The 24,625-nt window shown below is 36.8% G+C and overlaps 1 protein-coding gene across 2 annotated transcripts in view; it reads left to right on the forward strand.

Annotated features, from left to right (window-relative positions):
- LOC148083209 (ras/Rap GTPase-activating protein SynGAP-like) overlaps positions 1-24,625 on the forward strand; it is a 65,276-nt gene that overhangs the window by 14,037 nt on the left and 26,614 nt on the right. The window contains exons 3-12 of one of the 2 annotated variants that reach the window (XM_087786339.1): positions 3,321-3,409; positions 3,505-3,626; positions 13,184-13,337; positions 14,662-14,760; positions 14,862-15,122; positions 17,070-17,405; positions 19,097-19,241; positions 19,311-19,455; positions 21,921-22,157; positions 23,204-23,405. In XM_087786339.1, coding sequence (XP_087642465.1) covers positions 3,321-3,409; positions 3,505-3,626; positions 13,184-13,337; positions 14,662-14,760; positions 14,862-15,122; positions 17,070-17,405; positions 19,097-19,241; positions 19,311-19,455; positions 21,921-22,157; positions 23,204-23,405 — 1,790 coding nt within the window. The remainder of the gene's footprint in view (positions 1-3,320; positions 3,410-3,504; positions 3,627-13,183; positions 13,338-14,661; positions 14,761-14,861; positions 15,123-17,069; positions 17,406-19,096; positions 19,242-19,310; positions 19,456-21,920; positions 22,158-23,203; positions 23,406-24,625) is intronic. The other variant, XM_087786340.1, reaches the window with a different exon arrangement.

A 24,625-nucleotide genomic window follows, 5' to 3' on the forward strand; every position in this document is an offset into this window, starting at 1 on the left:
CACATTCACAACGTCTTTTATGTTCACAACACAATTTAAAACTTTCATCTTCGTCTCAAAGTCAAACTCGAGAGGTTGAACTCGAACGTTGTGTTGTTAACAAATGGACAAAAGAGTGTGAAAACATGCCCACATGGTTCCGGAGCCTCTTTCTTTCTTCCTCATAAAGTTTGGAAGAAAAGAAAGCAACAAATTGGCCGAAGATGAAACGATCTGTTCACCAGGAAGTCGTTTTGATCCGAGGCGTCGATGGATCCACCTCGAGATGTTCGGCGTCTACCTCGATGGTTTAATTGATGGCAAAGTAACAAAATGTCCGAGCGAGTATAAATAGCGAGGGAAGATGTGAAAGGTTGAGTGTGTTTCTCTCTCTCTCTCTTGTGCTGGAGGCTTCTCTCGCCCACACACTCTTGTCCTGACTGCCGTCTCCATCCACAGCATGTAAACATATTCACGTCACATGACCACAAACCAAAACCCGACACCATCTCCTCCGTCGACACTTGAACTCCCTGGTGTGTGTTTTTTTTTTTTTGTTTTTTTTTCCTGTGTGCAGCTCCGAGCGTTGCACTTGTGTCGGAGTCGTTGCCGTGGAAACCAAACAATTAAGCGAGAGTAGAACCTGGAGAGAAGATGTGAAATTTGAAAAGAGAGCGAATCACAGAAACAGTAGAGAAGAAGAAGAAGAGTGCGAGCGACTGATGGAGTCTGATGAAGATGTGATGTCTTGTGTTGCTTCGTCTTGTCCTTGTTTTGACCTCTAATGTTTTTCGTCTCTTTTCGCTTTTCCTCTTGACTTTGATGTGAGCTTTGATTTGTGGCTGTTGGACTCGAAACTGATGATGATTCTGGAGTCGAACATGACGTACGATATAATGAACTGATGCTGTGAATTAATTAAACTTCCTTTTATTTTCATTATTAAACGTGAAAATAACAAAAATTGATTTTTCAGGCCATTTATTAGTCAGGATTATTGTTTCCATGGATTTTAGTTATTGTATTAATAAACAACATCTTTAACTTAAGTTTTGGTCTAACTTTATAGAAGTATATCAGTATTTCTAACGTTTTAACTTAAATTTAATTTTATTCTATATTTTCTTAAACCTATTAATATAAAACTTTTTTTTTTTGTTTAATTGAATTCATTATTTTGTTTTTGAAAGGAATATATTTTAATTAAATAATTTTAAAAATATACATTTTCTAAATTAATTAATAAAAAAATATTCGAATTATTGAAAGCAAATGGAAAAATAAAACCTTTCAATATATAGAAATTTTAAAATGTAATTATTTTATTTGGTTTTATAGTAAAGAAAATAATGTTTTTTTGCATGTATCAGTGAAGATAAAGTCTATAAATATAAATTAATAATCTCCATCTTTAACTTGAGTTTTAGTGTTTGGTCTAAATTTATAGAAGTATGTAATTTAATTTTATTATATATTTTTTAAACATATTTATATAAATTATTTTTATTTGTTTAATTGAATTCAATATTTTGTACATTGAAAGGAATATATTTTAATTAGATAATTAAAAAAAAGGTGTTTATTTTTTAACCAAAGAGTTTGATATTTTTATTCCGATAATTAAAAAAAAAACATTTTCTAAAATAATTAATTTAAAAATATTCGAATTATTTAAAAAAAAATGGAAAAATAGAACATTTCAATATATAGAAATTAGAAAAATGTAATTATTTTATTTGGTTGTTGAAGGAAAAAAACATGGAGATAATAAAGATAAATTGAGCCTAAAAGAATGAAAAGACAAAAAACTATTTTTGCATTTATTTATCAGTGAAGATAAAGTCTATAAATATAAATGAATAATCTCCATCTTTAACTTAAATTAATAGCAGTTTATCAGTATTTTTAACCTTTAAACTTTTAATTTAATTTTATCCTATATTTTTTAAACATATCTATATGTTATTTTTGTATTTGTTTAATTGATTTCAATATTTTATTTATTGAAAGGAATATATTTTATTGAATAAATAAAAAAAACAGTGTTATTTAAATTTTTTGGACGATATCTAATCCTAAAACTGCTATGACATAATGACCGCTGCCATCTAGAGGCTGTAAATATTATCGCAACACAAAAATGAATAAACGCTGTAAATTTTTTCGCATAATTGTAAAAAAAAGAAAAAGAAATCGAATTATTTCATTTTATTTGAACTTTATTGAAATATAACCCATAAAACAACTATGATAAAGTTTATCAGTCTACTTAATGTTTTAACTTGAATTTTATATTTTTTATATATTATATAATTCTTGTTTTAATTGTTTGATTAAATTCAATATTTTGTTTATTGAAAGGAATATATAATTATTAAATGATTATCTTTAAAGTTTGAACATCTGAATGATTCGATTAAAAGAGTAGAATATTTTGAAAAAAGTTATTTTTATTCCAATAATAATAATAATAATAAAAAAACATTTTTTTAATTTAATTCATTTTAAAATATATACGAATTATTGACTTAAATGATTAAATAAATTAAATTAAATATTCTAACAAAAAGAAAAATATAATTTTGAATTTAACTGATCAATATTTTACTTTTTTGCTTCTAAACTTCTATATAAATTCACTACTTTACTTTTTAACTTGGATCTCAACATGTCATCCGACACACTTTTTAATTTTCTGCGACCATAAAGATAAGATAAGGGAAAGAGATTATGGATGACGACAAACTGGAAATAAATAAATAAAATATTATTTAATATAGAGATAATAAAGATAAATAAATAAAAAACAGCAACATTTTTTTGCATAAAGGATTTTAGTCATTTATCAAAAATCTCCATCCTTAACTTAAGTTTTGGAGTTTGGTCTAATTTAAGAAGTATATCAGTGTCATTATTATTGTCATTATTTAAAGCATTTAATGATTTATTTTAGAATAATTGAATCTAATAATTTGTTTATATCGAAAGGTTGATTTAGTATTTTGGAATAATTGAGTTTTTAAAAATAGTATATTTTTTTAAATGAATGAATTTCTTTTACACACATATATTTTCATATTCTTATTTTCAATGATTCAAAAATACCTTTTCTAGATAAATTCATTTGAAAATATTCGGATTATTGAATTCAATGATTTAATAAAAAATGTACCTTTCGGTATGAAAACTATTAACTTAAATTGTTAAAAAAAAAACATATGTACTTTCAAATAAATAAATAAATTTATATAAATTTCATATAGACTAACAATAAAAATCCAATGACTCTAAAGCCTGTCATGGACTCTGTTGTTGTGTTTTAACTCGTCTATCTTCTCCAGACCAGTCACGGAGGGCGAGCTTCGCCTCAGTCCGACAGTCCAGCATGGAGACGCCTCCCAATGCGACCCCTCAGCCCTTCAGACAGCCGGTGAGCCTCAGCAGACCTTCCTCTGGTCCTCGGAGCTCCTCAGAGATGTTGATCTTTTACCGTATTTCATGTGTTCACCCTTGTTGAAACGTCAGAGCTTCCTCAATCGAAGGCTGAAGGGCTCCATCAAGAGAGCCAAGAGTCAACCCAAGCTGGACCGGACCAGCAGCTTCAGGCAGATGATCCTGCCGCGCTTTCGTAGTGCGGACCAGGAGAGGTACCACTTTTGATCATGTTTTTAGTGTTTGTCGTACACATGTCCGACTTTTTATAATGTTGTTTAGCTTTTATCGTACACATGTCCGACTTTTTATAATGTTGTTTAGCTTTTATCGTACACATGTCCGACTTTTTATGATGTTTTTTAGTGTTTGTCGTACACATGTCCGACTTTTTATGATGTAGTTTAGTGTTTGTCGTACACATGTCCGACTTTTTATAATGTTTTTTAGTGTTTGTCGTACACATGTCCGACTTTTTATAATGTTGTTTAGCTTTTATCGTACACATGTCCGACTTTTTATGATGTTTTTTAGTGTTTGTCGTACACATGTCCGACTTTTTATGATGTAGTTTAGTGTTTGTCGTGCACATGTCACACTTTTTATGATGTAGTTTAGTGTTTGTCGTACACATGTCCAACTTTTTATAATGTTTTTTAGTGTTTGTCGTGCACATGTCCGACTTTTATGATGTAGTTTAGTGTTTGTCGTGCACATGTCACACTTTTTATGATGTAGTTTAGTGTTTGTCATACACATGTCCGACTTTTTTTTTTTTTTTTTAGTGTTTGTCGTACACATGTCAAACTTTTTATAATGTAGTTTAGTGTTTATCGTACACATGTCTGACTTTTTATGATATTTTTTAGTGTTTGTCGTACACATGTCAAACTTTTTATAATGTAGTTTAGTGTTTATCGTACACATGTCCGACTTTTTATAATGTAGTTCAGTGTTTGTCGTACACATGTCCAACTTTTTATGATGTAGTTTAGTGTTTGTCTTACACATGTCAAACTTTTTATAATGTAGTTCAGTGTTTATCGTACACATGTCTGACTTTTTATGATATTTTTTAGTGTTTGTCGTACACATGTCAAACTTTTTATAATGTAGTTTAGTGTTTATCGTACACATGTCCGACTTTTTATAATGTAGTTCAGTGTTTGTCGTACACATGTCCAACTTTTTATGATGTAGTTTAGTGTTTGTCTTACACATGTCAAACTTTTTATAATGTAGTTCAGTGTTTGTCGTACACATGTCCAACTTTTTATGATGTAGTTTAGTGTTTATCGTACACATGTCAAACTTTTTATAATGTAGTTCAGTGTTTGTCGTACACATGTACGACTTTTTATGATGTAGTTTAGTGTTTGTCTTACACATGTCCGACTTTTTATAATGTAGTTCAGTTTTTTTTTTCTTACACATGTCCGACTTTTTATGATGTAGTTTAGTGTTTGTCGTACACATGTCCAACTTTTTATGATGTAGTTTAGTGTTTGTCTTACACATGTCCGACTTTTTATAATGTAGTTCAGTGTTTGTCGTACACATGTCCGACTTTTTATGATGAAGTTCAGTGTTTGTCGTACACATGTCCGACTTTTTATGACGTAGTTTAGTGTTTATAGTACACATGTCAAACTTTTTATGAAGTAGTTTAGTGTTTGTCGTACTCATGTCAAACTTTTGATAATGTTGTTTAGCGTTTATCGTACACGTCCGACTTTTTATGATGTTTTTTAGTGTTTGTCGTACACATGTCCGACTTTTTATGATGTTTTTTAGGGTTTGTCGTACACATGTCCGACTTTTTATAATGTAGTTTAGTGTTTGTCGTACACATGTCAAACTTTTTATGATGTAGTTTAGTTTGTGTCGTACACATGTCAAACTTTTATTTAATGTAGTTTAGTGTTTATCGTACACATGTCCAACTTTTTATGATGTAGTTTAGTGTTTATCGTACACATGTCAAACTTTTATTTAATGTAGTTTAGTGTTTATCGTACACATGTCCAACTTTTTATGATGTAGTTTAGTGTTTATCGTACACATGTCAAACTTTTTATCATTTAGTTTAGTGTGTGTCGTACACATGTCAATCAAATTTCAACTATAATCAAACAATTTTCAACTATAATCAAAAACCTTTCTTCTCTCCATCACTGTAGCCTCTTCTCTTCACATTTCTCTTCCTCTTTCTTTCCAAACCCTCACTATAAATGCTTTACATGAAGCAACTGAAAACTAAATTGAATTTCATGGTTATTTCAGAAAAAGCGATGATTTGATGCTGAGCTGTTGATAAAACTCTCAACATCACTGATGTATCATTTCAAGGATCTTCTCTCTACGTTTATCTTCTGCATCCTCGTCTCTGAACGTGTCCTCAGGTCATGTTTCCAGTGACAGTCGTAAGGTTTCAACAATAAAATGATCACAATCATGATCTTTGCAACACAACATTTTAGTATTTCCACAAATCTGTGTTTTTTTACTTCTTGCATCACAATAGTTGTTACCTTTGATTTATTACCGTATGTTTCAGACTATAAGGTGCACCAGATTATTAAGATGGTATCAACTGGTTATACTTCGTAGAATTAGTTTGCAAGGCTACATGTCCCGCGGAGTAATACTGCAAAGCCTTGTGGAGTAATACTACAGAGCCTCAAGAGTAATACCACGGAGCCTCATAGAGTAATACCACGGAGCCTCATAGAGTAATACTACGGAGCCTCAAGAGTAATACCACGGAGCCTCATAGAGTAATACTACGGAGCCTCAAGAGTAATACTACAGAGCCTCATAGAGTAATACTATGGAGCCTCAAGAGTAATACTACGGAGCCTAATAGAGTAATACTACAGAGCCTCGATGAGTAATACTACGGAGCCTCAAGATTAATACTACGGAGCCTAATAGAGTAATACTACGGAGCCTCAAGAGTAATACTACAGAGCCTCATAGAGTAATACTATGGAGCCTCAAGAGTAATATTACGGAGCCTAATAGAGTAATACTACAGAGCCTCAAAAGTAATGCTATGGAGCCTAATAGAGTAATACTACAGAGCCTCAGAGAGTAATACTACGGAGCCTCAAGAGTAATACTACGGAGCCTCATACAGTAATACTACGTAGCCTCAAGAGTAATACTACAGAGCCTAATAGAGTAATACTACAGAGCCTCGATGAGTAATACTAGGTAGCCGCAAGAGTAATAGTATGGAGCCTCAAGAGTAATACTACGGAGACATGATGAGTAATGCTACGGAGTCTCAAGAGTAATACTATGGAGCCTCATAGAGTAATAATACGGAGCCAGGCAGAGTAATACTACACAGCACCACAGAGTAATACTATGACGCATAATGATGTAATACTACGGAGCCTTGTGGAGTTAGACTGCAGGTCTCGCAGAGTAATATTACAGAGCCTCCCAGATTAATACTACGGAACCTTGAGGAATTATACTACAGAGCCGTGCGAAGTAATACTACGGAGCCTTGCACAGTGATACAATGACACATCACAATGTAATACTATAACGGCTTGTAGAGTAATACTACAGAGCGCCACACAGTGATACTATGACGCATCATAATGTAATACTACGTAGGCTTATAGAGTAATACTACCAAGCGTCACATAGGTATATTATGACGCATCATAATGTAATATTAAAGGGAAATACTTCAGAGCCTCGGGGACTAATACTAGATACTAAATATAAATACATACTATATACTATATATATATATAAATACTAAATAAAGTAGACCCAGAATAAGATACTTTGAGTTCTTCTCCGAGTATCTCACTCATGCATGAAAAAACTCACCTGTGAGAAAAAGCCTTGATGTGACTCAAGAAGAGTCGAGTCTCTGAGGATTCGACTCGACGACTCACTCGTGCTGCAGAAACAGGCAGAGCTTGAGTCGAGGCTTCCTGCTGCGTCCAGATAGTGTTCTTGCTGATATTGATATTTATAGCAGCGAGTATTTATGTCGACACAGTGAAAAATATCATCATATCATGAGACGGCGTTTGATTCGTGGATGTTTCACTCGTGGTTTAGTGTTTCAGAGACGACATGATTGGCTGTGATCCTCGTACTTCCTGTTTCACTTGATTCAGTGTTTAAATGTTTCACTTCAGTAACACACACACACACACACACACACACACACACACACACACACACACACACACACACACACACACACACACACCCACACCCACAGACACACACACCCACCCACACACATCTACACACACACACCTACACACACACACACCTACACACATTTACACACATTTACACACGCACACCCACAAACACACAGATACACAAACCTATACATACAAACACACACGCACACACACATCTACACGCACACACACACCTACACACACACACCTACACACACACACACCTACACACATTTACACACGCACACGCACACCCACAGACACACAGATACACACACCTATACATACACACACACACACCTACACACGCACACTCACATCTACACACACATGCACACCCACAGACACACAGATACACACACATCTAGACACACACACACACACCTACACACACACACATCTAGACACACACATACACACCTACACACACACACACTTACACACCCACAGACACACAGATACAAACACCTATACACACATCTAGGCACACACACACACACACCACAGACACACAGATACAAACACCTATACACACATCTAGGCACACACACACACACACCACAGACACAGACGCACACATGCACACGCAAAAAGATACACACGCACACACAGGTACACACACACCTACACACACACATTCACGAATCACACACATCTACACACGCACAAACGCACACACAAACACACACATGCACACATTCACACACACTCGGACACACACTCACGTCACAAATAAAACTAACTTGAAGAAAGAAAAACAACAAAGTTGCAAGAGTCAGTTTTATATAAAAACACGACTCATCGAATACTTTTCTGTCGATGAACGAGAATCATGTCAATCATGTCAAACATGTCAAACATGTCAAACATGTCAATCACGTCAAACATGTCAATCATGTCATGATTTGATGCTTCAGAGAAGAAGCTTCTTAGGTTTGAATCTTCTGCTCTGTGTTCTGACCTGAGGTCGCGACCCTTGAGGATCACAGGGATCAGAGCAGGAGAGAAATATAGTCGTGGAGGAAAATGTAAAGAAGCTGTCGGGAGAGAAGAGAGAGAAGGAGGGAGGATGGAGAGGAGAGAGAGGAGGGAGAAGAGAGAGAGGAGGAAGAGGAGGGAGAGAAAAGGGAGGAGGGAGAAGAGAGAGAGGAGGAAGAGGAGGGAGAGAAAAGGGAGGATGGAGAGGAGGGAGAGAAAAGGGAGGATGGAGAGGAGGGAGAAGAGAGAGAGGAGGAAGAGGAGGGAGAGAAAAGGGAGGATGGAGAGGAGGGAGAGAAAAGGGAAGATGGAGAGGAGGGAGAAGAGAGAGAGGAGGAAGAGGAGGGAGAGAAAAGGGAGGATGGAGAGGAGGGAGAAGAGAGAGAGGAGGAAGAGGAAGGAGAGAAAAGGGAGGATGGAGAGGAGGGAGAGAGAAGGGAGGATGGAAACGAGGGAGAGGAGGGAGAAGAGAGAGAGAAGGAAAGGAGAGAGAAGAGGGAGAAGAGAGAGAGAAGGGTGAGGAGGAAAATGAGAGAGAGGAGGGACAGAAGGGTGAGGAGGAAAAGGAGGAAGAGGAGGTAGAGGAGGGAATGGAGGAAGAGGAGGAAGAGGAGTAAGAGGAGAGAGAGGAGGAAGAGGAGGAAGAGAGGAAGGAGAGATGCTGATGCTGTTCTTTCTTCAAACCACAGGAGGTTTAAATGGACGTATTCAGAGCATGTGTTTAGTGAGTAATTCATGGAAGTCACAGAAAGATGTGGTTATTAAAATCACATCGATAATAAAACTTTATTAGGAGGTTTTATTTTGTTCATGTTTCAGAAGTTTTCTCTGTCCTTTGATCTTTTAATGTCATGTGAACATTATGTGTGTCATGTGATCATTTATTTGTGTCATGTGAGCTTTATTAGTGTCATTTAAACATTATGTGTGTCATATGATCATTTATTTGTGTAATTTAAACATTGTGTGTCATGTGATCATTTATTTGTATCATGTGATCCTTTATGTGTGTCATGTAATCATTTATTTATGTCATGTGGTCATTTATTTTGTCACATGGTCATATATTTGCGTCATGTGATCATGTCTTTGTGTCATGTGATCATTTATTTATGTCATGTGATCATTTATGTGTGTCTTGAACTGTATAGTTTTTACTTGTATTTATTTAATTACAAATTGATGCTTCAATAACATATTATTTACTGTTCAGACTAATCTATGAATGTTTATTATCTATATTTATGTATATATTTGATATATATATATGAAGTCATTCATACTAGAGTATAATGTTAAAATATACATTCTTCCTGAACCTCTTTGAATGGATTTGTTTCACTGAATACATGTTTTTTTTTGTTTTTTTTTACATGTAAATGAATCCCAGCATCAATACACTGTTGAATATTTTTTTTTTAATTTACTATTTTTCTTTGGACATATGTGTGAAAGAAAGTCTTTCAGGTCTAGAGGTGACTTTGTGTTTCTGCGACCAGAGCCTCCACAGACAGTTTTAACTTCTGCCTCTGAAGCGACAAGTTGACTTTGACACGAACCAAACTCTGGAGACTTGTGTGTCGACTGCTGCACGTCGAGCATCTGAGAATGAAGTCGTCGTTCTCGTCACGCTGTCATCAAACGTCCGTCGTTTAGCAACATGTTTGCGTCTGTCGTGACTTTTCATCAGTTGTTTTAGTAAATGATGTTGTGTTTTCGTCTGCAGCGTCACATACATGTACGGAGATTCTTGTTAATGTGTCTGTTTTAGAAAACAAACACTTCATCTTTTTTTACCCAGAATCCCTTGCTATAATGTGAGTGTGTTAATATGATAGCAATGCAATATGGCCATACTTTATTTATATAAATATAATTATTATAATATATATATATATATATATATATATATATATAATAGTTGTGAATATTGTGAAAATCTGGTGATAAAATACGTATCACGATACAAGAACAACAATTAGATGTATTACGATTTATCGTGAGACTGTAGTAACAAGTATATATGTGTAGTATTGTCCAGTACTTGACTCTGGTGTTGTAGTATTTACAGACCACATGACTCTTGCGAAGTCATAACTGCTTTCATTTGTTTTCAAACCAAAATATGTCCAAACATCTGTTTAAAAAAATGCTGGAGTCACTGTATCCTCTCGTCCTCAGTCACCACTGGGATCTCTCTGTATTTCATTGTTCCTTCAGTTGCGAAGGGCGTAATGACTGCCGTCTAGTGGCTGAAAGTTTAATTGCAACACAAAAATGAACAAACACCGTAAATACAATTATTTTAAACAAAATATTTTTGAATTGCTCGTAAAATAACCAATTAATGAGTAAATGATGTCACCTTGTACTTTCTTTTTTATTTTTATGAATCTATCCTATTTTTTTAAATGATACGAAGCGTAAGTGCCACACAAAAATGAACAAATTCTGTAAATATTTCCATGATATTTGTAAATCAAAAAAAGCTCATTATGTTTATTTAAAACACACTGTTGAACCGTCAACCATTAAAGAAGTGCATTAAAAGTCACACGAGCTCAAACACCAGATGAAAACACCACAGCAGGCGACAGAAGAACAAAGTGCAAACAAAGTTCAAAGTGAAAGAAGAAAGTAAACGTCGACCTATGAGGACACGAAAGATAAACTTAGATTAAAGGTCATTTTTTGGTCGTCACCCACAACAACATTAAGATAATTTATTTAATCTTCTTTGAACAATTTTCAACCCATTAATCCACCAGAACTTTCTCTCTTTCCTCATCCCTCGCTCTCTCTAATTCCAGAAACATTCTCACCTGCTTTAAGATCGAAGGTAACGACGAAGATGTCATAATATTTGTTGATTTCAATCATTTATGTGTTGAATCCAGGTTTAAAAACTCTCACATTTAAAAACATTAAAATCCTTTCCTAAAAAAAAAAAAGTATAAACGTTGACTTTGTTCTCGTGACATTTCCAAGTGAAGGTCGAAGCACTTTAGCCAATTAAAACCCAGACTCATTTGTGTCCAACCGTTTTTTTCTTTTCTTCTGTTTGTGGCTGGATTTCGACGCTTGAGAGTGTTTTCACCAAACACTTTCCAACCAAATGTCAAACCAATTCCACTTTTAGATTGTTTTTTTTTCCCAGCAGCCCCTGCATGTCTCCCCTGAATGTTCAGCAGCACCTGCGACCGAACTAACGTCGTGTTCTGTCGAGAACGTTTGCTTTTCATCTCTTTTCTCCGGAACACTTCCTGACCTTTGTGCAATATTTCCACCCTTCTTTCTCTTCCCTTCTTTCACTTCCCTTCTTTCACTTCGCTGCTTCCTTTCATTTGAAAGGTTACCCTGTGATCAACCGTAATCTTTTCTTCACGGCCAATTTGTTCCGTTCCATAATACGGGTGAAAAGAAGGAAAGAAAGGGATGATGGAGTGATATTTGTACGATACGTTAGAAGCGACAGAACAGACGCCGTCGACACACTTGACGCCATGAGTGACGACACCTTGAATCTTCTACACTGTTCCAGTGAACGATGTTACGATCGCGGGTTTGGAGAAAAGAGGAAGTTTCTGGTTAGATATTCAAAGACTGTGAAAGTAAATACTTTGGTTTTGAAACTGAAACTCTGGTGATTGCTCCTGATGATAAGGTTCAAGGGTTGAGTCAGTACTTGGGGGACTTAGGTCAGTCTGTCAAACTGAGCCTGAGAGACCTGGGTGTTGTATTTGACAAAGACATGTCTCTAGTACACAAACTGGATCTTATAATCCATGTGTTTGTGTCGTTTACACTATTGCAACAGTTTATTTTAATGTCTAAACAAGAAGGATGTGTCTCGCCTGCAGTTCATACAAAATTCTGCAGCCAGAATTCTGAGCTGCTCTAGTAGAAGAACTCACATTTCTCCGATCCTTAAAACTCACTGGCTGCCAGTTTCTTTCAGGATCAACCTTAAAATTCTGGTTCTTACTTTCAGATCTATTCATGGTCAGACCTTCCATCAGTGATCTGATCTAGACTTGCACCCCAGCTCGGGCTCTGAGGTCTGTGGATCAGAATCTACTGATGGTTCCTGAACACGCTTCAGGACCAGAGGAGAGAAATCCTTCCAGACTGTTGCTCCTAAGCTTTGGAACCATCTCTGTGTTTGATGATCTACTGACTCCTTCAAGAAACATGTGTGTTTGATGATCTACTGACTCCTTCAAGAAACATGTGTGTTTGATGATCTACTGACTCCTTCAAGAAACATCTGTGTTTGATGATCTACTGACTCCTTCAAGAAACATCTGTGTTTGATGATCTACTGACTCCTTCAAGAAACATCTGTGTTTGATGATCTACTGACTCCTTCAAGAAACATCTGTGTTTGATGATCTACTGACTCCTTCAAGAAACATCTTAAGACACTTTTATTTGAGCTATTTCTTAACTTTCTTGTTGCTGCTGTGTTTGTCTCTGTGTTGTCTTGACCTTTTAAAGTATTTTAACTGAGTATTGTTTTGTTGTTTTAAGTTCTCTACAAATAATAATCACTGACTATTTCCTGTGTCCAGGACGCGTCTGATGCAGAGCTTCAAAGAATCACACTCCCACGAGTCACTTCTCTCCCCGAGCAGCGCGGCGGAAGCTTTGGACCTGGTCCTGGACGAAGACGCCATCATCAAACCGGTCCATTCCAGCATTTTAGGACAGGAGTACTGCTTCGAGGTGACTCAGAATTCTGAAAAAACAAAAAAACGATCATATCCTCGTGGTACGGGGGCCAAATCTGGCCCTGGCGAGTCATTCGATGTGGCCCTCGTGAAGGTTAACTCAAGGTCATAGTGGATTAATGTTCATGTTGATATGTTGACCTATAGATGTGTCGGTGTTTAAGGACCAGAGGTCATTACGTCAACAATAACACTCAAACTGAAGTTGAAATAAAGGAATTTGTTTTCGTAAAGAAGGACAAACACAGAGATGAATAAGCTCATTTGAGCCTCGAATTACGAAAATGTACTTCTTGTTTTTTTTGGCCCAAGACTAAAAGATTTGCCTTTGGCCATTAAGAGAAGTCTGTAAAAACATGAGGAATAAGATTTAGTTAGTTTCAAAGAAATGCAGGGACTCAGGACGAGAGGATACAGTCAAATCCAGTAGATTTTAAAGCTGATGTAAGGACATATTTTTATATATTTTCATATTCGACAAAAAATGTTTGTTTTTGTTTCGTTTTTTAATGTAGCGACTGGAGCTCAGTTGTCTTCGTCTTCATCTTCGTCCAAAAAGACACTTAAAAACATCCAAATACCTCCATACTGCTCGTCTGTAACGTCCATCTTGGATTGAAGCTTCACAAGATTCATGCTAACATGCTAACATGCTACACGGACAGGAAGTACTGTGAATAAATATCGTAAGCGTTTCGTGTGTAGACAGTAGACTTGAAGCGCTCGCTAGTTTACTTCTAGTACTTCCTGACTGTGATGACGGTGAAGACAAAGACAACTGAGCTCCAGTCGCTACATTAAAATGAACAAACATTTTCGTCTATAACTCTAAAAAGAACAGATTACTCTGAAAAAGAATCCCTTAGTCGACATGAGGGTTATTATAACATGAGTGAATTTTGGGTGAACTATCACTTTAAGCTATAGGAACCTTGTTTGTATTAGTACTCCACTATATTGATTCATTATTTTAACAGGCGTATTCATTTGTTTTTAAATTATTCTTGACCAAATCGTATAATTTATTACTAGTGCTGTCAGAAAATAACGATATGGCGATTTATATATCGCGATTTCCGATTCCGATAATACCTTATAGATATTAGACGGCTCTTTCTCAATGTTTATTTATTTATTTATTTTTTATTTTGGCTTTCAAATCATATTTTAGAATATGTGCAACTACTATATGACTTGAAATGATAAATAAAGTGCAAAATAAGTTAATTTATTTCAATTTACAATTTTTAGGAGATGGCTGAGGACAAGAGGATACAGTGACTCCAGCAGCTTTTAAAGCGACTCTGTTGTCATCGCAGGTCACGACCAACTCCGGGACCAAATGCTTCGCCTGCCGCTCGGCGTCGGAGAGAGACAAATGGATCGAGAACCTGCAACGAGCTATAAAACCCAACAAGGTGGACGGAGTAGACTTTCCTCTCCACGTCTGTCTTTCTCTTTGACTCCCAAGTCTGGCTCTGACACGAGGTACTGAAGGGCTGCTATAATCCAGTGATAGAACTCCTGTGCGTCCTTCCAGGACAACAGCCGGCGAGTGGACAACGTGCTGAAGCTGTGGATCATCGAGGCTCGAGACCTTCCGGCCAAGAAGCGCTACTACTGCGAGCTGTGTCTGGACGACATGCTGTACGCTCGCACCACCAGCAAGCCTCGCACCGACACCGTCTTCTGGGGCGAACACTTCGAGTTCAACAACCTGCCGACCATCCGGAGCCTGAGGTTCCATCTGTACAAGGAGACGGACAAGAAGAGACGCAAGGTAACCTCACCAGAGTATAGGAGTGTCGTCGGAGTATTGAAGGGTTTGTTCGACATTTTTATCGATTGTTAACAAAGAATACAATCATCTCTATGTTATAACATGTTCTATGCTGTGGTGTGTTGGGGTGGAAATGTGTCCAAGAGGAGGTCAACAGGTTGGACAGGTTGATCAGGACAGTTGCTGAGAGGAGATCATTGAACAAACTGCTGTCCATCATGGATGATGACAGTCATCCTCTGAACGCTGTCATCAGTGAGCAGAGAAGCAGAATGAGTGCACGAATGCTCCTACCCAGGTGCAAAACTAATAGACTCAGGGACTCATTCATCCCTCGGGCTATTAAATTGTACAATTCTGAGTTCGGGGGCAGGAGTGGAGTGAAAGTATCTGGATGTTCTGTTCCATGTTAGTCTTTGTATCCTTTGTCTTTGTTGTTTTTCTTTGACTCTATGTTCTTTATCTTTATCTTTATACTTAGATTGTGTCATCTTGTTCTTTGTCTTTATGTTCTTGTTCTTATTTAATTTTTTATGTATTATTTTTTATTGTTTATGAAACATTGCTGGCTATTGGTAAAAAACAATTTCCCGAAGGAGACCTCCTGAGGGATCAATAAAGTTTTACCTTACCTTACCTTACCTTATCTGTATATAACTAGTACTTCTTTTTTTTAATCATTTATTTCCCTCATTTCCATATTCAAAGATGTAAGTAAGTAAGTATTTTTTATTTATATAGCGCTTTTCCAGACCAAGGTCACAAAGCACTTAAACAATCAAAACAATATTCAATAAAGTATATATTTTAAAGATCAAGATAAAACTGATAGCACGTATTTATTTTTATTGAATCAGTTAATTGAGTTCTGAAAATAAGTTCTGGGATTTTTTTTACACAAAGATTCTTATTCCAATAATTTAATTATTGTTTTTATTGGATATTTTTTGATTCCTTGCTTTTAAAGATAATTTTACAATTTTCTAAGATTTTCTACTAAAAGCGGTCGTTCACTCAAATCCAGAAAATGGTGCAAAAATACAAGCATTTTTCCTTTTTATGTCCCGATCAACGTGGAATTAATCGCAGAAATTCTTCTTACAATAATTTCATTTTTTATTGAGTATTTTTTAATTCCTAGCCTTTAAAGATAATTAAAAAAAATTGGCAATGTTATAAAATATTTTTTGTATTGAATTCAAAAGGCTTCCGATGACAAAATATCATTTAAAATATAAAATATATATTTTTTTAATGGAAATATCGGAATTATAATATCGAATTCATGTTGACACTTTAAAAACATTTTATACTTAATTGACTTATTATAATTGGAACATAAAACTGAACGTGTAAAAATTGAATTTTACGGTGTCACTATTATACCAACATTTTATAATGAATTTAAAAGGATACCGATTAAAAAATATTGAATTTAGAAAATATATTTTTTAATTATTGTAATTAGAATCTCAAACAATATGTATACAAAAATAATTCACGATTATGCCAACATTTTTACATTTAAATTAAAGGGCTAATAATTAAACCAAAATGTAGAATTAGAATATAAAACTGTGTAAAAAAAAATACTAATAAATTTATATTCAATTTCAAAGGCTACAAAATGAAAATTATTGAATTTAGAAAATATATTTTTCAATTATTAAAATTAGAAAATAAAACTATTGATAACTATAATAAATACTATACTAAATACTTATACTGAACTATAATAAAAAATATTGCATTTTTTTTTTTTTACTCAATTTAACTTATTAACAATTTACCATTTCAATAAAGACATGATAGAATTCAGTAACAAAAACATTTCAAGAAAATCAAAGTTTAAAAATATGAAATAATACATTCGACAATTCAAAAACTCGGATGTCTCTGATGAACGTCTTCATCATCGAGTCGACAGATTGATGGTCTTGTGTCCAGGAGAAGAGCACGTACCTGGGCCTGGTCAGCATCCCCATCTCCAGCATCACGGGCCGGCAGTTCGTGGAGCAGTGGTACCCGGTGATCCAGTCCAGCGTCCTGTCCAAGGGGGGCGGCGTCGGAAGCGGCAAAGTCATCAACGCCTCGCTGCGCATCAAGTCCCGCTACCAGACCATGAACATCCTGCCCATGGAGCTGTACAAGGAGTTCGCCGAGTACATCACCAACAACTACAGGACGCTCTGCGCCGTCCTGGAGCCGCTGCTGAGCGTCAAGAGCAAAGAGGAAGTGGCGTTTGCTCTCGTGCACATCCTCCAGAGCACGGGCAAGACCAAGGTTAGTGGCAAGAACCTCAGACGTCTGCTTTTTTTTAAAAGTGGTTTTCAAGGTCGTTGAACAAGAGACAAGTGTTGTCTTTCAGTCGTGACCTTTGCTCTCATGGTGATGTAAAACAAAAACAAACAAAGTTGTCAAAACCAGCTTAGACTAATGAAAACTGATTGAATCGGTTTAATAAGGAAAATGTGCGTATATCAGTTTTTTCAGGATATTCAGTGATTGAATTTAACATTTCAAAGGTTTAAAACTTATTGTTTTTTTACTCTTGTGTAATCTCAGGGTCAATGTGACTCGGAGGCCGAAAAACAAATGTGTTTGTGGTATCCCCTTTGTAATCTCGGGGTAGAGGTGACCGAAAAGCCTGAAAACAATTGTATTTGTGGTATCCCTTGTGTTGTCTCTGGGCCTCTGGGTCAAGGTGAACAACCCAGAGACAACACAAGGGATACGACAAACACATTTGTTTTCAATCCTTCGGGTCACCTTGACCCAGAGACCACGCAACGGATACCACAAACACATTTGTTTTCAGTCCTTCGGGTCACCTTGACCCTGAGACAACACAAGGGATACCACAAACACATTTGTGTTCAGGCCTTTGGGTCACCTTGACCCAGAGACAACACAAGGTGTTACCACAAACACATTTGTTTTCAGGCCTTTGGGTCACCTTGACCCAGAGACAACACAAGGTGTTACCACAAACACATTTGTGTTCAGGCCTTTGGGTCACCTTGACCCAGAGACAACACAAGGTGTTACCACAAACACATTTGTTTTCAGGCCTTTGGGTCACCTTGACCCAGAGACAACACAAGGGATACCATAAACACATTTGTTTTCAGGCCTTAGGTTCACCTTGTCCCAGAGACAACACAAGGGATACCACAAACTCATTTGTTTTCAGGCCTTTGGGTCACATTGTTCCAGAGACAACACAAGGGATACCACAAACACATTTGTTTTCAGGCCTTAGGGTCACCTTTACCCAGAGACAACACAAGGGATACCACAAACAAATTTGTTTTCAGTCCTTTGGGTCACCTTGATCCAGAGACAACACAATGGATACCACAAACACATTTGTTTTCAGGCCTTTGGGTCACCTTGACTCTCTGAGTGCCTTGTGCCTCTGACCCAAAGGCACAAGGCACTGAATTATTTTCTTGTAATCATTAGTAATTTATAATGTTTAACATGTACAAAAACATAAATATTACTTCATCTTGGTTTAATATAATTCGTAACAATGTTTTATAACAAGTCTTGAAGTCATTTTCTATAACCTTCTAAATTTGATGTAAAGCAGCACAAGAATAATCATTTTCTGGCTCCTTCAAGTGTTAAAACAGTTGTGAAAACTGAAGCCCTGCTGCCACATGTGTATTGGTTTATAAAACAAGAAGAAAATGTTTGTTTTTTTATGTCCGTTTAGATCTGAAACCTGAAACGTTCTGGTCGATTATTTAAATGATTGGTTTGGATTTTATTAATTCTACGTTAAAAATACTCCAAAAGGAGTTTTTTTTTCTGAAGTATGACATCATCAAGTAATAATGATTATAATAAAACATTGGATTTAGTACAACATGCGTCTGTTCATCTTAAAATGATGCTTTATATTCTTTAAAACAATTATTATTAAACAATATATTATTTTTCTCTTCAACCATCACCCGTCGCTCCAGGAGTTCCTGTCCGACATGGCCATGTGTGAGGTGGATCGCTTCATGGACCGCGAGCACCTGATCTTCCGAGAGAACACTCTGGCCACGAAGGCCGTGGAAGAATATCTCAAACTGATCGGTCACAGATACCTCAAGGACGCCATCGGTGAGAAGAAGAGCTCTGGGTGTCGTTAGCTTTTATTTTTTCCGCTTCAACCAAACGTTCCGTCCTCAGGCGACTTCATCCGAGCCTTGTACGAGTCCGAGGAGAACTGCGAGGTGGACCCGATGCGAGTCCCGCCGTCGGTCCTCGCCGACCACCAGGCGAACCTCCGCATGTGTTCGGAACTGCTGCTCTGCAAGATCATCAACTCGCTCTGGTCAGTCAGCTTCTCTGGGGTCTTCGCTTGAATTATGATCGGAACTGAAAACTGTTAAAAAAAAGTTTTTACATTTAAATTAAACATCGTTTTATCTGAAATATTAAATCGACATCAGGGGCTTTACGTACTTAGAAGTTCCTGGATTTTCTACCAAAAACGGTCGTTCACTCAAACCCAGAAAACGGTGCACACACAAAAATATTCGGAATAATATTCACAAATACAAGCACTTTTATATTGAATATTGAAGGGTTTGTTCAACATTTGTATCGATTGTTAATAAAAGAATACAATCATCTCTATGTTATCTCTATATAACTAGTATATTTATTTTAAATCATTTATTTCCATCATTTCCATATTCAAAGATGTATTTATTTTTATTGAATAATTTAATTTAGTTCTGAAAAAAGTTCTGGGATTTTTAGAGATTCTAATTCCAATAATTTCCTTTTTTATTGGATATTTTTTGATTCCTATCTTTTAAAGATAGTTTGACAATTTTCTAAGATTTTCTACTAAAAACGGTCGTTCACTCAAATCCAGAAAATGGTGCAAATACATTTTTTTTTTCGGGCCTTTGGGTCACCTTGACCCAGAGACAACACAAGGGATACCACACATTCATTTGTGTTCAGGCCTTTGGGTCACCTTGACCCAGAGACAACACAAGGGATACCACAAACACATTTGTTTTTCGGGCCTTTGGGTAACCTTGACCCAGAGACAACACAAGGGATACCACAAATACATTTGTTTTTCGGGCCTTTGGGTCACCTTGACCCAGAGAAAACACAAGGGATACCACACATTCATTTGTTTTCAGGCCTTTGGTTCACCTTGACCCAGAGACAACACAAGGGATACCACAAATACATTTGTTTTTCGGGCCTTTGGGTCACCTTGACCAAGAGACAACACAAGGGATACCACAAACACATTTTTTTTTTGGGCCTTTGGGTCACCTTGACCCAGAGACAACACAAGGGATACCACAAATACATTTCTTTTCGGGCCTTTGGGTCACCTTGACCCAGAGACAACACAAGGGATACCACACATTCATTTGTTTTCAGGCCTTTGGGTCACCTTGACCCAGAGACAACACAAGGGAAACCACAAATACATTTGTTTTTCGGGCCTTTGGGTCACCTTGACCCAGAGACAACACAAGGGATACCACACATTCATTTGTTTTCAGGCCTTTGGTTCACCTTGACCCAGAGACAACACAAGTGATACCACAAATACATTTTTTTTTCCGGGCCTTTGGGTCACTTTGACCCAGAGACAACACAAGGGATACCACAAATACATTTGTTTTTCTGGCCTTTGGGTCACCTTGACCAAGGTACAACACAAGGGATACCACAAATACATTTCTTTTCGGGCCTTTGGGTCACCTTGACCCAGAGACAACACAAGGGATACCACACATTCATTTGTTTTCAGGCCTTTGGGTCACCTTGACCCAGAGACAACACAAGGGATACCACAAACACATTTGTTTTTCGGGCCTTTGGGTCACCTTGACCCAGAGACAACACAAGGGATACCACAAATACTTTTTTTTTCCGGGCCTTTGGGTCACCTTGACCCAGAGACAACACAAGGGATACCACACATTCATTTGTTTTCAGGCCTTTGGGTCACCATGACCCAGAGACAACACAAGGGATACCACAAATACATTTGTTTTTCGGGCCTTTGGGTCACCTTGACCAAGAGACAACACAAGGGATGCCAGAAACACATTTGGTTTTTTAAGGCCTCCGGGTCACCTTGACCCAGAGACAACACAAGGGATACCACAAATACAACACAAAGTTGTCCGCACGTCTTTTGTGTGTACGACCTCTAAGGTCATGAGGGCCCTGGTTCTTAGGGCTCCTTCTTACTCTTCTTAAGAGCCTTCTTACGAACCGTTGCATCTGGGAGAACCTGGCAAACGTCTTTTTCAACGTAACTTTATTTAAAGCGACTAATAACATCTGAGGCATCCAAGGACACTTAACACTTTAAACTCCACTTCATTAGAGGAAAATAGGTCCCAGACAATTAGACAGAAAAGCTGGCGCCGAAATGACTAATCTAGTGAAAAGCAGCGCCTGTGTGATCCGTCTGGGAATATTAAGATGCTCTGACGCATTTAAAAGTTTATTTTGTTGCGTCCAATTTTCCCAACTTTTCAGTCCCTCAAGCGACAACAAGCCGGACGTCTTTTCTTCAGACGACACTTCAGGGAGCGAAGCGTTAAGAGCTTTGTTTGAGTATTTAATGCATTTTGAGGGTTTTATGCCAATTATTTTTGTTTCCTTCTCGAGCTCCGGCTCGTCAGGAGATGACGGAAGAATGAAGTGGTTTTTAAAATCAGTTGTTTATTCACCTTCGACTGGAATATATTATCGATTTACCTCTTGTAGGGTTTTATTCTCTGACCTATTTTACGCTTCTATTCCCAGCATCTTCCCTCGGGAGCTCAAGGAGGTGTTCGCCTCATGGAGGTCCAGGTGTGTGGAGCGAGGACGCGACGACCTCGCCGACAGCCTCATCAGCTCCTCGCTCTTCCTCCGCTTCATGTGTCCGGCCATCATGTCGCCGTCGCTCTTCAACCTCATGCAGGAGTATCCTGCCGAGAGGACCTCGCGCACCCTCACGCTCATCGCCAAGGTCATGCAGAACCTGGCCTCCTTCAACAAGTGAGTCGGACCTGTGGATCATGAAGAGGAGGATGATGGTGAAGATGATGAAGAGGATGATGAAGATGAAAATGATGATGATAATGATGGTGATGAAGATGATGATGATGAAGATGAAGATGTTGATGAAGATGATAATGAAGATGATGATAATGATGGAGAAGATGAAGATGAGGATGAGGATGATGATGAAGATGATGATGATGGTGATGAAGATGATGAAGAGGAAAATGATGATGATGATGATGGTGATGAAGATGATGATGAAGATGATAATGAAGATGATGATGATGATGGAGAAGATGATGAAGAAGATGAAGATGAAGATGATGATGAGGATGATGATGAAGATGATGAAGATGATGATGATGGTGATGGTTATGATGATGAAGATGATGATGATGAAGATGATGGTGATGATGATGAAGATGATGGTGATGAAGATGATGATGATGAAGATGAGGATGATGATGATGATGAAGAGGATGAAGAGGATGATGATGAAGATGATGATGTGATGATGAAGATGATGATGGTGATGATTAAGATGATGATGATGATGAAGAGGATGATGATGAAGATGAAGATGATGATGATGGTGGAGATGGACATGGAGATGATGATGATGATGGAGATGAAGATGATGATGATGATGATGATGATGAAGATGATGATGATGGTGGAGATGGACATGGAGATGATGATGATGATGGAGATGAAGATGATGTAGATGAAGATGATGATGATGATGGTGAAGATGATGAAAATGATGATGATAGTGAAGATGATGAAGATGAAGATGATGATGGTGAAGATGCTGATGATGGTGATGAAGATGAAGATGATCATGTTTGGGATGATGATGAAGATCATGGTAATTAAGATAATGGTGATGATGATGATAATAATGATGGTGATGAAGATGAAGATTTATGAAATGATGATGATGAAGATGAAGATGTATGAGATGAAGATGATGATGAAGATGAAGATGATGATGAAGATGGTTCTCAAGATAATGCTGACGACGTCTCATCTCTGCTAAGGTTTGGTCCGAAGGAAGAGTTCTTGTACTTCATGAATGAGTTCCTGGAGATGGAGTGGGGCTCCATGCAGCAGTTCCTCTACGAGATCTCCAACATGGAGGCAGGAGGCAACGCTGGCGGGTTTGAAGGCTACATCGACCTGGGCAGAGAGTTGTCTATGCTGCACAGCCTGCTGTGGGAGGTCATGGGTCAACTCAGCAAGGTACGCTTCACTCTACACACATGCACACACATGCACACACATGCACACACACATACACACCTGCACACTCACACATACACATGCCCACAAACGTACACAAAAACACGCCAACTAACACACACACAGACATACACAAACCACAACATGCATGCACACACAAACTAACACAAATACAGACACACACATTGACACTTGCACAGAAGGAGTCACATACACACAATACACACGCAAACAGACAGACACACTTACACAAACACACTACTTATATGACACACGTAAAAACAGTCACACAATCACACAAAAAGAAAAACTATTTCACACACACAGACACATACAGAGGGACACACGCACCTGCACCTCATATGCAAACAAACACACAAATACACACAAATCACACACACTGACACACACACAGACCACTTATGCAAACAAACACACAAATACACACACAAACACACATACAAACAGACAGATAGTCTAACACAACCACACAACTAATATAACACACATAAGCACAATCACACACACTCGTACACAAACAGAGACGCACACACGCACACAGGAGGACATACACACTTATATACGCACAACCACAAACATTCATTCATTGACACCCTCAAAACACACACCCACAAACGGACTAACACAAAGGCACACACACACAAAAAGACACATAAACACAAGCAAACAAACTCAACTCATACAACAACTCATTATTATATATATATATATACAGTATATATATATATATATATATATATACATATATATATAAATATATCTTTATTTATATGGGTGATTGTGAGTATATGTGTTATATGAGTTGTGTTTGTGTAATATGTACAGTATATATATTTATATGTATATATATATATATGCACACATATATATATATATATATATTATGAACAATTCAAAAACTTTGTGTTACAAAAGAAAGTTCATTTAAACATATACATATATATGTATATATATATACATATATATGTATATGTATATATATATATATATATATATATATATATATATAAATTGAACAAGTCAAAAACTTTGTGTTACAAAAGAAAGTTCATTTAAACATATATATATATATATATATATATATATATATATATATATATATATATATACATATATATGTATATATATATATATATATGTATATATATATATATATATAATGAACAATTCAAAAACTTTGTGTAACAAAAGAAAGTTCA

The sequence above is a fragment of the Callionymus lyra genome, chromosome 3, assembly GCF_982586985.1.
Source record: "Callionymus lyra chromosome 3, fCalLyr1.hap1.1, whole genome shotgun sequence".
In the NCBI taxonomy this organism is placed as follows: domain Eukaryota; kingdom Metazoa; phylum Chordata; class Actinopteri; order Syngnathiformes; family Callionymidae; genus Callionymus; species Callionymus lyra.